The 16,770-nt window shown below is 43.1% G+C and overlaps 1 protein-coding gene across 4 annotated transcripts; it reads left to right on the forward strand.

Annotated features, from left to right (window-relative positions):
* The first annotated feature begins 301 nt into the window (after positions 1-301).
* On the forward strand, positions 302-11,163 carry neurod6b (neuronal differentiation 6b). Of its 4 annotated transcripts, none has more exons than XM_086043066.1 (4): positions 302-372; positions 7,858-8,006; positions 8,080-8,135; positions 8,329-11,163. In XM_086043066.1, exon 4 carries the CDS (start codon positions 8,337-8,339, stop codon positions 9,357-9,359), a length of 1,023 nt encoding a protein of 340 aa, XP_085899192.1. In that variant the 5' UTR covers positions 302-372; positions 7,858-8,006; positions 8,080-8,135; positions 8,329-8,336; the 3' UTR covers positions 9,360-11,163. The 4 variants fall into 4 exon arrangements, with proteins under 4 accessions (XP_085899192.1, XP_085899193.1, XP_085899194.1 ...); XM_086043067.1 differs by having other exon boundaries at positions 8,332-11,163; XM_086043068.1 differs by lacking the exon at positions 8,080-8,135 and having other exon boundaries at positions 308-372; positions 8,332-11,163.
* Positions 11,164-16,770: the final 5,607 nt, after the last annotated feature.

Consider the following 16,770-nt stretch of genomic DNA (forward strand, 5'->3'; position numbering starts at 1 on the left):
GTATATATATATATATATATATATATATATATATATATATATATGTATATATATATATATGTATATATATATATATATATATATATATATATATATAAGTATATATATATATATATATATATATATATATATATATATATATATATATATATATATATATATGTATGTATACTGTATTCAGTGCGTTTCTGTTACTAAGGTTATAAGGCAGTGACATGACTTCATTAGTGGCCTCTAAAGAGAGAGTGTGCCTGACATTAAAAGCTCACTTGATGTCACACTTTTTAGCCGCAAAAGAGGAAGAAGAGGGCACTTGACGAGACGCGAGGAGGAAGAAAGAATCGTCACATCAACACCGAGAGTGTCGATTAGGTGAGGAAACGCCTGTCAATCATCTCAGCGTCAGGTCTAAAAAAAAAAACTAAAAAAAACTGAATTGCCATATTTAAGAGAAAGTTACGTTAGTGGAGAGCTCTTTGTTCTCAGTGTGGAGGAATCTTCAACTTACAATGTCAAAATTTGACAATGGCTTGTGAAAAGATAAACACTATGGCCACACTGCACTGTTGTTTTACCGCCCACACACTTTAACCACAGTCAAACTTATTAAAAAACACTTTTTAAAGAATTCCTTAGTGTCGTTCAAGCTATCATTCCCAGTTGAAGTTTACTGTAAAACTGAAAACTGAATAAAGGTATTGTGTATTCAAACAAATAGTGTATTATAATCAAAGTATCCATCCCAGCTGTATAGTTTCATCTCATGAAGGAGCGCTACGTTAATGCTAACATATCATCATAGATGAGCTAACAGAAATGAGAATAGATGTTGCAGTACCTATAAACCTTCCAAATGCTGCTACTTTGATTAACAAACACTTAGCATACATTCATTCATTAGCTACACCGCTTCCCCTCACAAGAGTCGCGGGCGTACTGGAGCCTATCCCAGCTGTCTTCGGGCAGTAGGCGGGGGACACCCTGAATTGGTGGCCAGCCAATCGCAGGGCACACAGAGAGAGTGTCCAATCAACCTACTAAGCATGTTTTTGGAACGTGGGAGGAAACCGGAGTACCCGGAGAAAACCCATGCTAATAACAGAACAGCCAATGCTATGCCATCATGACTGCAGCTATTCTATTTTTTGTGTACACGTTATGTTAGCATTAGCATGAATGCTAGCAATACTTTTAGTAGTAGTAACCACTCCTGCCTCCACACTTCTTCACAGAACAATCAAGTGCGACTTTATAGAAATGTACACTGTCATTGTATTAACACGCGCAACTGACATCATTCAGTGAAGCTCTGCTTGCCTTGCGGGAATACTGCAGCTCTGCTTACCTTTTACCTTTGACATGATAGAAACACTTTGGTGCAGCAGCCGAAGCACTTTATTTCTGACTCTTTACCCAGTCTTCCTGGTCATGATTTTCCACATAGGAGCCATCGTTCGACTGATTTTTTTTAACTTTGACTTACAAGTGTAGACTTGCGATACGAGCGATGTAGCGTGGCAGTGACCTCAACGCACTTTAGAATAAGCAGCAGTTCGGCAAATTGTGGACTATTGATGAAACCACAGCACCACAGTTGAGGTTTGCTGTCAAACTAGACATGAAACAAAGAGAATGTATTTAAAACAACCACGTAGCTTTTACCTTTCAGTCCACTAAATGAATGCTAACGCTAACTTGCATCTGTGTTGCAATGTTTAATCCTTTGGCAATGGATTGAACACAAACGGTGCAACAGCAACATGTAGACAGACAATATAACAATACTCTCAGGCATATATTCTTCATCGCCTGTGCAGACTATTACTATTATAATATATAACAACTACTGCTACTGCTGTACTGATGAGCAGAGAGATGAGTTAAGACATATTTTAAAGATTACCGCTTGAGCTCTAGATTGGACATGTCCTGCTGCAATATGATTGGCTACTGCATGCAGGAAGAACTGAAGTGAGATCCAAAATAATGCCTCAATAAATAGTCTGTTCTGTTTTACACTGCCCCCAGGTGGCTAAGGTGGGCACAATGGCAAGAGCAGCATTCAATATATGCAGTTTGATAAAAAAAACTGTTAGTTTAATTATGTCATAACTATATTTTTGAAGTATAAAAATAAGGAGTAATGTTTTTCCTCATAGAAATACAAGTTACAACAATTTTTCTTCTTTATCGGGTGAAGGCTGAAACGGATTAATGGCATTTCCCTTCATTTCAGTGGGAAAAGATGATTTGAGATACAAGTGTGATCATGGAATGAATTAAACTCATATCCGAGGGTGCCACTGTTTCCGTTCACAAGCCATGAAAAAGTCAGCTTTCCATAAAATGTCTCCCCTAAGCTCTGCACATGTTTATTCCACATGTATGTTGTCATCGTTGCAATTCATCGGCGACTTTATGGAATCCGTACATAAAACTCATTACCAAAAACTCACTTAAAAATGAGAAGCTGACACGTTTTAGCAGAAAAAAAAAAAACAAAAAGTATTTATCTTGTCGCTCGGCGAAGCGACAGATTGAGCGCGTGCGAACAGATTGCTTTCGCTTTGGGGGGAGACCAAAAAAGGACGGCGCGCCCCCGGCAACATCTCACACGTCTTGTGACAAACATCTTTACATTCTACATTTTCAACAACACATCCATTATGCATGACGCCAGCCTGCACACACCCACGGAAATACCTGACTGCCATCTACCCCATTGTCATATAGAAACCGTGTGCGTGCGTGCGTGTGTGTGTGTGTGTGTGGGGGGGGGGTGTGTGTGCGCGTGTTTGTGAGTGGGAGGTGTGGCCAGCCCGAGTGCCGCAGCATATGGAGCTTTTAATTGGCTAGAACAGCACAGCTGGACGACACCAGTGCAGCGCAAGCCATGACCCTCTGTTAATCATTCCCACAATCCTCGGTGCTCCTCCTCCTCGCCGCGGCCGCCGTCGTGCCGCTGGGTGGGTGGCTTGCTGTCAGGGTGCAGCAAAAGCAACCGCCGGCAAAAAAAAAAAAAACACTCCGGTACTTCACAACTGGAATTGTTCAAGTTCTTTTTCCTCTTTCTTTGTTTGGGCAAAAAATGAAAGCTACAGTACGACTGCCTTGCCAAGTTAGCATTGGCATCGATGCTAACGATACTGTCTTGAGTTTTGTGCGGTGCTCTCACAAATGTAGCTGCAAACTAAAATGACAAAATGTAAAATGCAGAAGTTTCATTATTCCAGGTGATTTTATTTGCTGGCTGTCAAACTGTATTGTCGTCACGTTTGATTCTGAATCCGCTCCTGCTCCTCCTTGATTGGTGGCTTTGGACCCTGGTTCGACCCGCCTACTGGCGCCAAGGTTATTAAAGACGGAAGTCAACGCAAACATGTTTTTTTTTTCAAGAATATGTTCTATGCAAGCCCACTAGTTGAAACAGGGCATTCTGATAAATATTGCGTTTGTGGAATAAGTGTTTAATCCACTCGTTTTTAGCCATTTCCGGGGGCGGCCATTTTGTCTTCTGTCGACCGAAAATGACATCGCAACTGCTCACAACGACCAATCACGGCTCAGATTCAGAAAACAGGTCAGCCGCGATTGGTCGTTGTGAGCAGTTGCGATGTCATTTTCAGTCTCATCTCAACGCTTAGATTTCAATCCCATCGCCTGTCCTCTCATACCCTAATCTGTGATTTGCTATGATATGCCGCGATGTGTTAAGTGTCTTCTTGAACAAAACAAAACAAAAAAAATCTTCTGTTTTTTTTTTTTTTTTTCTCTCTGCGTTTTTGCTGACTTGATAACTCCACCGCGACGGCTCCCTTCGGCGCTGACATCCATTGAGTAAAACGCGCCATAAAAGCTGATAATGTGATAATTAAAAGCGCTGACAGGCGGGAAGGCGTCTTCGACAAGCGCCACCCCCTCCCCACGTGTGACACCTCCTTAAAGCGGCGCCGTCACTTTTTGGCTGATTGACGGCCGTCGACCTGGCACTCGCGAACGCGGTCCGTGGGCGAAAAAAAAGATCAGTCTCTCGCGCTCTCTTCCCCCTCTTCTTGAGCACACTGTGATTTATTACCTGAACAGACAAGAGAACTAATTAGCGGAGTAATTAATTAATATAAATTTGCATATTTGCATTTGCAATTAGTGCAGTCGACTGATTAGTTTGAGACGGGGAGTCGGACTCATCGGATGCTCCTGGTACGCACACACGCGCCCGCGCGCGCATACGCGCGCGCACGCATTGTATTTGTATGAAGGTATGTCTTTTGTCCTCATGTCCCGTAATGTCCAATACAGCAAGATTGATTTTGGTCTTTAATTGATTCTCCTTGTAACAAGGTCATTGGCTGGCATACGTGTGCGTGTGTGTACGTGCGTGTGTGCAAGTGTGTGTGTGTTCCGCATAACTGAGGAGCGCATGCAGCCATATCAAGTGCCAGCTGTGCCCCCGGTGTGGTGTTGGCAGCTTGCCACCGGGCCTTCTTTTTTTTTTTTTTTTTCTTTTATATATTTCTATCCTCGGGGTGCAGTTAATGTTTGGAGTCCCGAGGAGCTCCGGTAGCAAACACACCCCTTCATCATCATCATCTTACTGCATGCTGAAATCTACTCTCTAATGTGACTCGCAACACAATTTTAGTTGAAAATCTGACAGAAAAAGTGAAGCACTATCCAAGGAGTCGTTTATGCCCTGCTGGGAGACATACTAGTGGTGTCTTGAGATAGGGGTGATCTGATTTATGAGTTTTTCCAGATGATAGCCATCGTTGGGCTGATTTTATTTTTATTTTTTTTTGCTCTGACTTGCAAGTGCAGACTTCAAGTACGAGCACTGTTTGTTGGCGCAGAACTCAAGTCATTTCATGTCGCAATAAGCAGCAGGGGCGTCAAAAAGAGGCATCAAGCTGTTCAATGTCAAGGAAAATATAAAACTAAGAGAATGACATGTTTTGTGTATTTAAAAAAACACACAGAGCTTAGCCTTTCTTTTGCTAGCTTAATGCTGATATTAACACATGTCACACATTCAATATCATAGTACTCACATGCATATATTCTTTATCCTCTGCAAGGAGCTGAAACATCAATACTGGAAAGATGTCTATGTGCAATCCATCTGTCTGTATTATACTGCCCCCAGGTGGCCAAGGCAGTGTGACAAATCACACACACACACACACATGAGTCATTTCAATATGATAGACACTATGGTTCAATGCGAAACATGCAACAAATACGTTAATTTTATCCCATGTATTTCTACTGTTTTCACAATTACATTAAACTGATTTTATGTGCCAACGCATTAATTGTTTCTGAAATCTTTAATACAGTGTATCTTTCATTTCATCAAAATACATGCTTGCCATTATGAAGTACATAAAGTTCATGTATGCACGCTTGATGATCAATGAAAATAACAAATATTTAAATGTTAGCGCTACAATTGGTCACACAATAAAAATTGACCATGGAACCTGTGTTTGGGAAAGATTTGGGTCCGATATATTTACATTTAAAAAGCAATTGGTTAACAAGTGTAGAATGAATGAATGAATGAAGGAAGGTCCCTATGACCTGTTGTAATGCAATTACAATGTCTTTAAGACAGCAAAACTATTGTAGAACCACTGATGTAGTAGCGTACACATTTTTAGTTTGTACAAGGCTCTAATGTTGATGAATCTGACTGATCTTTTTTGTTTGTATCTTGGATCATAAGAACGCTCCATCATTTTTGGTAAGGCAAAGAATTGGAAGCAGACATCCAACAAAGATTGTTTGAAAGAATGACCATGGACAGCAGTTAAGTGTGACAGTGTGACAAAAACAATTTTATTTTATTCATTTCTATTTAACTGTGTCATTGCTGTACGTTTTCCTAAAGTCGGAAAATTTCCCCAATAAAGTATTAAATTGTATTGTATTGGATTATATATATATATTTTTTTTTTTTAAAGATTTTTCTTGGTCTTATTTTGTGTATCACAAAAGCCTGGCATTTTACCACAACGCACAGCTGTACTTCATGGCACTCACAGGCCAAATCATTTGGTATAGCTGAACCCCCCAATTCGGCCAAGATAGCAGGGAATAAAAACATTGCAGGTTTTCTTTGATGGTGCAATGCGCACCTTGCTCACAGGAGAGTGTGTAAGGATTTACATGGCCCGTCAAAGGGTCCGTTAGAGACATTTATGTGTAAGCAACAAGGAGGAAACAGAAGGACCACCTTCACGCCATCCTTTTGGTTTTACTTTCCCTCATAAACGTGCCTTCAACTTACTGTGGAGACTTCATAAAAACGTGACAGCGTGTTTATCATCCAGAGTTAACACAATCACTAATGTTCCTTTACTACAATTTGTACTTTTAATGACGGATATACGGTGGCACCTTGCAATACGATACGATTTTTTTGCTTTGAATTACAGATGCAAACTGAGATACAAACCGTGACATGGTGGCAGTGAGCTCAACCCAACTCATTTAAAACAAGCAGCAATTGGGCAAATAGTAAAAACATGTTCAAAAAAAGAGGCTTTAAGCTGTTCATTGCCACTACCAGGTGAAGTTTAATGTCAAACTTAATGTAAGGAGAATTACACCCATATATCTTAGCCTTTCAGTCCACTAGCTTAATACTAAAGCTAAATAGCATCCGTTTTGTGCTATACGCCTTTAAACAATGGATTGAATACAACCGGTGCAGCAACACATGTAGACAGACGATATAACAGTACTCGCAGTCATATATTCTGACGTAGAGTATATATGTTTATATGCAGAGCTGGGCATCGCCAAACCGTCACAAAGTTCCCGTCTGCATATTTAGCCGAGCCACGTGGCCAATCCGTCCCTCGTCGTTGATAGCCAATCGGCGTTGAAAACTTAATGTACACGTCACATGCAGGCGCCGGCAATTAAGAAAAAATATCAAATAAAAACAACAGACACACTCACAGCGTGGTCATCGGTGAAATAAAAACAATATGGGGAACATATTGCGCCTGTGGGATTGAAAGATATAAAAAAAATGTTTTGTTTTTACACTTTTTCTTTCTTTGGCTGCGTGTCAGGTGTGCAGCAATTGCGTGTGACATGTGAGGGACCGGTCCGTCTATCCGTCCCTATATGACGAATGCCCATTTTGCTTACGACGGATAAAATTTTAAAATAGACGTACTAACCGTAGTCGGAAGCCCGTGTATTGAATCTGTCGTTCGTCCGTAGTCCGTCCAGGTAGAGACATGGCGAGATTTTACAGTTATTAAGAACAGTGGATGGTGTAATAAGTATGCGTATACTCTCTGACAGAATCTAAAGACTATGAGACTGTACAGGAGGAAGAATCAGTCGAACCCGCTGGAGGTAGCGTAATTTCTCGTATATTATCAGCTGGAGGGGCACGGAAGGCTCCACGGCTACAAAAAGCTCAGCAAGTCCATGTTTAGTGCCATTGCATTCGGAAGCACCAGCCCCCTCAATTTTTGGTAAAATCACCAGCTCTGATCAATTTATCTATTCATGCCTGGCACCAAATGGCCCGCAGACCAGTGGTTGGGGACCTCGGCATTACCGCATTTAATTTATGAGAGGGCCAAAATATCAGGAAGACCTCTCAGAGTGCAACACTGTTACTATAATATGTGAGTTAAGTATATTAACAAAAAATGGGACAATGGGAAGAATTGCACTCCCAAGGTGCTTCACTTAGTGTAAAAGTCGATTTTTCACATGAACATGCATGCGCAAACGTACCTGTATACCTGTTGACAATGCACACACACGCATGAAATTTGTTTTGCATGCCTCTTGCTTGTTATCTTCTCTCTCCCGCTCCGCGCCACGCAGGAGGGTCCCCAGGGACCCGCCGAGCACGTGGTCTGGGCTGCCACGAGACGTCAGCGGCAGATGGCACCACCACCGCCATGCATACCGGCTGCTGGCACCAGTGGCAGACAGTCCTGCAAGAAGAAGACAACGACGACAAGGAGGAGGAGGTGCGGACGAGGAGAGAGGAAGGCTCACTGTGTGCTCTTGTCATTATTGTTGTTATCTTTTTGGGGGGTGCAGGAGCGAGAGGAGGTTTGGGAACATGCAGTTTGCGCGCTGACCCCCGTCCCTGCATGGTGAGTTCTCTTTTTGTGTTAAACTCGTGTTTTTTGTCATTTAAAAAAAAAAAAAAAAGTTTGAATTTCTTTAGGGGGTGCAAAGATGCCTGCCAACAAGTTTTCTCCGGGGTGGAATTACAGGATAATTAAGTAAAAACCTTCAAAGCACTTTTTGTTGTTGTTTTGTTTTAATATGGTTTTACTGTTTCAGCAGGAACTATGTTGACTCTGCCATTTGACGACGCGCACACGATGTGTGAGCCCCGCTTCGGCGCCGGTTACCCCCGCGGAGGTGCACCCGAGGACCGAGCCTCCCCTCGCCCTCCGCACCACCTCCACGATGACGACGAAGACGACGACGACCCGTGCAGGTCGGCCGGGGACGACGCCGCCTCCTCGGACCGGGACTACGAGCAGGACGACGGCGGCCTCCTGCTGCACAAGAAGCGCGGGCCCCGGAAGAAGAAGGCCACCAAGGAGCCGCACGACCGCTCCAGGATGCGGCGGCAGGAGGCCAACGCCCGGGAGAGGAGCCGCATGCACGGCCTCAACGCCGCCTTGGAGAGCCTCCGCAAAGTGGTGCCCTGCTACTCCAAAACGCAAAAGCTGTCCAAAATCGAGACCCTGCGCCTGGCCAAGAACTACATCTGGGCTTTGTCCGAGACCCTAAGCGCCGGCAAGAGACCCGACCTGCTGGCGTTTGTGCAGACCCTTTGCAAAGGATTATCGCAGCCCACCACCAACCTGGTAGCTGGCTGCCTGCAGCTCAACGCCCGGAACTTCCTCACCGACCACAACGGGGAGGTCGTGTTCTCCGGGCGGCCTCCGTACGACCCGTTGTACTCGTCGTCCTCCTTCCCGAGTTCTGAGGTGAGCGCCCACGCCGGGCACGGCAGCTCCGGCCCGTCAGACCCGGCCAAGCCGTTCCGCCACTACGGCTACTCGGGCGCCTACGAGCCGTCCTACGCGTGTCCGGAGGCCGGCAGCCCGCACTTCGAGAGCCAGCTGAGTCCGCCCGTGAACCTGAACGGCATTTTCGCCTTCAAGCACGACGAGCCGCCGGACTACGGCAAGGGGGGGCACCACTACGGGGTGCGCTACTGCGGCGCAACCGGACGCGCGGCCCTGGCGCACGGCTCCGTGTACAGGGTGGCCCCGGAGGGCCGCTACCCGTACGACCTGCACGTCCGCGGCCAGTCCTTCCAAGCGCAGGGGGAGCTCGACGCCTCCTACCACAATTAAGATGCAGAAACTCTCGTTTTACCACTCACACGTGCACAAAATTGCTTCTTTTTTCCTCTCAGATCAACTGCGTCAAAGCACAACAAACTTGGACATTTTCAGACACAAGTCACTTAAAACAGCCCAAACCACACAATGATTCGTTGAAGGTGCATATTTGTATGGAGTTAATCGTCATTTGGAGTATCGTATTATCATGAATTTGGATTTATAGCAATAAAATGGCAATGAAGCTATGCAAGGCAATCGCTCAAAATGACATTATAACGGTCCAAACATTTAATCTAAATTGTTCCTATGGGACTACAGAACAATTCAAAATACATGTGCGAGCGTGAGTGTGGAGTAAAATGTGTTTGAATCAGGTGAATGTAAATTATGATTATTTATTTATTCATTTATTTATGTATTTATTTGAGCACATTTACTGACAGTCATATAATAGGCTATATGATATAATTATTGTACATTTCAGAACAGTGTTTACGTAAAAGATTTTGTTGTTATTATTGTCATTTTTTGTCTTGAGAGGGGGTTTATTCTTCTTCTTATTATTATTATTATTGTCATGTATCACATGCCTTAAAAAGGGACCACCATTAATATGCAATGACATGATTTTTGGGGGGGAGGGATGAACTTTTTATGCATTATGTCAGAATTTATGTCATTTTGCGGGGTGACTAAACACATTGTGCCAACTCGTTATGGATCGAAACCTTCGTGAAGTAATGTTCGTGTTCTGTGATGAGCTTGTTTCATTGACCACAATTGAATTAATAAACGAATTATAGGAGGGAAATCAGCAATGTATTTATTTAGAGGGGGATCCAAACATTGTTGTTATTATGAATCCACTTTTGGGCGTATTGTTCACTTATACCTGCGCTTGGACGGCTTTGCGTTGTTGGATTGGGGCCACGACTGCACAAACTGTGCAGTCCAGTCGTTCCAGTCTGCAGTTCGCATCATACTAACGGTAATAATTGTTTTGTTACATTTTTAAACCTCTCGAATGACCATTTGTCGCATTTGAATGCAAAACTCCAAAAAGCTTGAACTCGTGACACACACATTTTTGCGACACACAACTTTAGCTGAACGTCTTTTTGCAGACTAACATGAGTGATCTTGTTTTTAAAACAATTCGACAAACTAATAGAAACATCATAAAAGTCTTAAAGTTTTAAAGTTTTACTCGTGGTTTGGGTAAAAAAAAAAAAAGACAGATGCAGTTAGAATTTTACTGTACAGGCCTAGAGAATAATATATTTTTTTTATTTCAAAGATTTTTACGACAGTTGGACAAAACGCCCAGAAACGCCCTCCGAAATATTTAATTGAACTTTCTGCTAGTTGTTTTTGGGTGGAGAAAATTAACCTGGCATCTGCACCTTTTTATATTTTATGTTTTTTTTTTTATATTTCATTTTAATATGTTCATTCAATATTTAACTCAAATGTAACATATAGCCTACAACCGAAGGTCTTTTTAATGTTGTTTTTATTTCTGCTACCTTTTAAAAACTAAAACAGAATTGTGCACGTATTAGGCATGTAATGTTCATGTGACATGGTTTCTATTGTATTTTTTTTTATTGCTGAGTATTGACAGTGACAAAGATATGTATTTATAATTCGTCATCATGATGTTATGTATGAGGCCATATTTATGCTTAATGACCATCTTTTGAACTGTAAACACAACGCACTACAATACATCGTATTCTAAAGCCATTTGACACATTTCAAAACGAAATCTGAAATATTTTGCAGCAGAAATTCAATTTAATTTAATAAAGCACCAACAACAACAACAAAGCAATCATTGTCGTGGATTTCGGGGCATATTCGTGGTGTTTCATGCTTATCCAATACATATGAAAAATACTTCAAAGTATCCGGAAAAAAATGAAATGAAACGGTAGAGATTCAGTTCATACAATGGAAGATTTGGGTGACACGACATATGATGAGCAAACTTCCGCTCATTTTCTCCTGTCTCATCATTAAAACCAGTGATCCCTCGGGGGTCCTGAAAGCACCTCTTTAGCCCCCCAACCGTCACACCCCCACCCCGCCCCAACTCCAACTCATGCATATTTGTCCCATCAGTGCCACTCTCTCTGGCTTGTTACTGTGTTTGGACAGGGGAAGTGGGGTTTGAGTCCTTAGTGGGGTCGACGAAGTGGGTGGGTGGGCCGCGTGCGTGGGGGGTGGTCGACGCCCACGTGGTCCATAAGCAAGCAAGCAAGCAAGCAAGCAAGCGACAGTTTCACACGGGGTCAAACGTGTACAGGTTCCACCCCTACCCCCGCCACTACCCCCCCCCCCCCGGCACCCCCCCACCCACCAAATAAGTTCACATGCTCATTAATACAAGCAGCATCTGGCCCACTTGTGTGGGCGCCGCATGAAGACAAACACACTCAAGATATTGTTTGTGTATATTAATAGGGGGGAAAGTAGTTGAACACTTCAAATGATCTGATTGAGGGAAAAATGGAAAGATTAAAGTGACGCGAGGATGGTATATGAAAGGAAGGAACGATGGAAGGGAGTAAGGAAGGGTGGAAGGAAGAAGGAGAGGGAGGAAATATGGAAGCAAGGAGAAGGGAACCTGGAATGATAGCAAAGAGACGAGAGAGTATAGGATAAAGGAAAGATGAACTGGCTAAACCATTGATGGGAGGGGAAGAGGGTAGAGAGGAAAAAGGATGGACGGAAAGGAGGAAACTTTGACGGAGTGGAGGAATCCAGGATGGTTTGAAAGAAAGGAAAGCAGGGTGAAAGGAATGTTGGAAGTCAGGGAAAAAGGACAGAAGAAAGGATTGAAGGAAGGGAGGAGTGATAGAAGGAAGGAAGACACCAAAGAAGGAGAGAATGGGTTGATGAATGGAAGGAAGATGGGATGAAAGGGGAAAGGATGAAGGAAGAAAGTCAAGAAGAAGGAAAGAAGGAAGTCATGGAGGAAGGATGAAGGTCGGAAATATATATATATATATATATATATATATATATAGATATGTATATATATATATATATATATATATATATATATATATATATATATAGATATATCTATCTATATATATATATATATATATATATATAGATATAGATATAGATATAGAGATAGATATAGATATAGATATAGATATATGTTTGTATATATATGCATACAGACTTTGAGGGAGAGGTTGGGCACACCCTGCAATGACCGCCAGCCATTCGTAGGGAACATAAAGGCAAACAAACATTCACACTCACATTTATACTTATGGACAACCTACAGTCTTAAATTAACCTAAAAAACATGTTCTCAGAATGTGGGAGGATGTTGGAGTACTCGGAGAAGAGACTGCGAGCTCAGGATGGTCACGCAAACTGTTGCTAGGCAAATGTGTTTAACCACTCGGCCACTGTGAACGCCAGCACTTTTTTGCTCTGCAAAAATTCAGCACTCCATTTTTTCTTACGAATATGCGAATCAAATGAAGTCGGCCAAAGGTCAATGTTGAGAGGCATCAAGTTTGTCTCTGGCACACGTTATTTGTTTCTAATTCCTACTCCAAGGTAGCCTTTTCCTGATACAAACATGTAAAGTTCTGTTCCCGAGCTCTTAAACGCAAGGCTTCATGAGCAATAATACAGAACGATTTTGTTGTTGTTGTTGCATTCTCAAGCCTGTACCCGGAAATGTTGACAAATGGTGTTCCTCATCAACAAGGGTCCTCAAAATTCCGTGCCATTCCCAAGCCCCAGATGGCGACGGTGGCGGGACGGGGACACATTTTCCCCATTAAATTCCTAATAATCATTTGGAATTGCGGATGGGAGGGGGAGGTGTGTATGCGTGTGAGTGTGCGTGTGTGCGTGCGTGTGTGTGTGTGTGTGTGTGTTGGATGTCTTGGAAGTGAGGATGGGACTGGTGGGTGAGGGGAGAAGAGGGATTTGGTGGTTTAATTAGACAGATTTAAGGAGATGAACCCACCATGCCACCAGCCCCCTCCTCTTCCTTCTCCAAATGTGTGGATGCATGTGTGAAAGAATTAAACATATGAGAGTGTGTGTGTGTGTGTGTGTGCGTCAGGTCATAGCGGCGCAGTGTCGAGGAGGTTCGACGCCAGGCCAGGATCTCATTAAGGTGTCAGATTGGTGGATCAGCCCTTCTGGCATCCGACCCGAACCCCATTCAGGAAGCACCTTGTCTGGGTTGGCGACGCAGGCGTGGGCCTGCTTGGATGCTGGCGAGCATTTATTATCATATTTGGTGGGATTGGATGAACATGAGGCTGAAGGGTGCTGCTTCGGGAAGGTGAAGCTACGTGTCGATTATAACGCGGGCGCGCTATGTTTACAGGTGTTCAGTCGTGAGACAGTATTCACACTAGGTATTCGCATTTAAAAAAAAATACGACTGAAAAATGCGGTGAAAATACGACTCCTGGAATCAAAGGCGTTCTTGGGCCATTTTTTTGGGGGGGGGGAGCACGGCTGACCTGTTTTCTGAATCTGAGCCGTGATTGGTCGCACTTGTGTTGTCATTTTCAGTCGACAGAGGACAAAATGGCCGCCCCCAGAGATGGCTAAAAACAAGTGGATCAACATTTACTTCACAAATGCAATATTTATAAGAATGCCTTGTTTCAACTAGTGGGCTTGCATAGAACATACTCTTGAAAAAAAAATTGCGTTGGCTTCCGCCTTAAGTTGCTAAATCAAGGTCCACTATGTACTCATTAAATGCTAACATTAGCTGAACATTTCCACCCTGTCGAATGTGGACGATTAGCATTCCAGTAGACTCTGCCATGTGTTGTTTTTTTCCCCCCCAGTGACACTGAAGGCATCGCACATCCGTCGAAGGCCGTAAATCTTGGCTTGTGGATTGGGGACTCGTCTTTCCACACACTCCATGAAGATGGAAGACAAGTTTCCGAGTGGTTGGGCAGTGTGATAAAAGCATGATGAGGAGTGAGAATAACTGTTAAAAAAAACCCCAATGAAATCAAAAAGTAGTGGAGCAAGTGAGAGACAAAACTGTGGCGTCACGGATCCACAGACGCATTTCCATTTTGGAAATGAGAAATGGCCGACATTAAACATGTAAGAACAAGTATAGGAACTTTCCTGGACTAATCACACAAGAGTCATTAGCTCCATAATTAACTCCGTATTAGCGCAGAGAAAGAATCCATTCGTAACATCCACTCTTCTTTTGTGCTCCAGTGACGTATCGTTCCCTAATCACGCCGCCCTCGGATTAAGAAGAATCTCCTTCGCCCATTCAATATATCAATTGTATATCGATCACATGGCTGGCATGTCAGCGTTTAGAGTACAGCACAGAACAGGCAGTGACTTGGAGCGCAACAAACGTCCCAGATACAAGATGTCTCCTCCGCCGTCTCCTTTTAGTATTCATCTCCACTGCGCGCCATCGCCAATCTGTCCCATACTGCCTTTCAAGCATTTCCTGTGGGACTCATGCTGTGCTCACCCACGCGCACACGCGCGCACATGCACACACACACACACACACACACACACATACACACAGAGAGCGCAGAGGGAAAGTGAGCTGTCTGCCGAGGGTTGGATTGTTGGTGCCGGTCCAAAAATGTGTCACCGGGGACACGCGTGGCCTGCTGGAGGCTGGGATTCTGTCGCTAATGGGCCCCGCAGCCGTCAGCACCACCTGGGGATACATGCATGCAAGACGACATGCGTGGATGGAGGGATGGGAGGATGGAGGGGGGTCCGAGGAGGGACAGAAAGACACGACAAATAGGAGAATATGCCACTATGCAATATTTACTCTATCTATCTATCTATCCATCTATCTATCTATCTGTCTATCTATCTATATCTATCTAAATCTATCTATATCTATCTATCTATCCATCTATCTATCTATCTATCTATCTATCTATCTATCTATCTATCTATCTATCTATCTATCTATCTATCTATCTATCTATCTATATCTATCTATCTATCTATCTATCTATCTATCTATCTATCTATCTATCTATCTATCTATCTATCTATATCTATCTAAATCTCTCTCTATCTATCTATCTATCTATCTATCTATCTATCTATCTATCTATCTATCTATCTATCTATCTATCTATCTATCTATCTATCTATCTATCTATCTATCTGTCTCTCTCTCTATCTCTCTATTGTTTGTCTTTCTTTCATCCATTCACTTGTCCTGTATAGTATCATCCATCCATAATCCATCCATCCGTCCATTTTTCAGAATCAATGGCTATCCATCTGTCCATCCATCTTTCAATCTGTCTGTCAATAATATCGATCCGCCCATCCTTCTGTAAGTCAATTGGAGTTACTGTATCTGTCTGTCCAACCTTCATCTTTCAGTGAATCGTATTCCTCTATCAAGCCATCCATCCATCCATCAACAGTATCTCTGTCCATCCGTCAATAACATTTTACTGATCAATCCATCCGCAATGGTATCTGTCGACCTGCCATCCATTTCAATTCAGCCGACAGTCTGGTCAATTGTATCTCTGTCAATTCATCCGACATCTGTTCATAGTATCTATCCGTCCATTCTTTCATCCATCTGTCGGTATGTCTTGCGATTGCTCCATCAATCTGTCCGTCCATCCATCCATACACGCATTCATCCACCATCTATCTAACTAAGGCAAAGACGTAAAACAGCGTAATATCCCTGCAAGCGAACATAGCAGTCCATATATTCAAACGAGGGTCCACGTAAAGGCAGACTTTGCAAAAGTCCATTCAACATCAAAGGAGTTGTTTGCATGCAATGTGTTGTTTGAACTTGCGGAACTAATGCATTTAGCGGGAAAAGTCAATGTTGCTTCCTGGCTGCCGTGAAAGGCGGCTTATAAAAACGAGAAGGAAAAAAAAAAGAGAAGAAGAAGAAGGAGAAGAAGTGAAGGCATAAACAGGCGGGGCAGGTGTTGACGATGCAAATGAAACGGATGACAGATGGCGAGTCTCACGATTGCTCACTGTGCAGATAATGGATGGAGGTAATCAAATTCCTCCGAGGCTTTGGGACTTTTCTTCGCAACTTGCCCATCAATTGCGCCATCAAACGCTGCCGCCATCAAATGAAGAACCCCCCCACCCCCCCCCCCACCCCCCGCCCGCCGAAACCCTAACATACTCCCACCTCAAAAGACGCCCTACAAAGAACTTACAAGATGTTTTCTCATCAGCAAGAATTTAGTAGCAAATTCTACAAAAACTTAACATCACTGCGCCTCTTGGAGTGTTGTGTTCGCCGCAAACATGCCAGAAATGCAGCACTTACATCAAAATAGAGGAACAAATATATTGCACCAGACTTCATATAAAGTACAGAATTACACCGTGTGTATTCAAAACAACCACATAGCTT

Source organism: Filicampus tigris, chromosome 10 (assembly GCF_054856515.1).
Source record: "Filicampus tigris isolate MCC_2025a chromosome 10, RoL_Ftig_1.0, whole genome shotgun sequence".
NCBI lineage: Eukaryota > Metazoa > Chordata > Actinopteri > Syngnathiformes > Syngnathidae > Filicampus > Filicampus tigris.

Bases quoted from the DNA above. Each gene is read 5' to 3' on its own strand.
- neurod6b (XM_086043065.1), top strand. From the start codon at position 7,751: ATGCGCAAACGTACCTGTATACCTGTTGACAATGCACACACACGCATG. The intron at 8,007-8,331 runs GTGCGGACGAGG...CTGTTTCAGCAG, and splicing joins ACGACGACAAGGAGGAGGAG to GAACTATGTTGACTCTGCCA.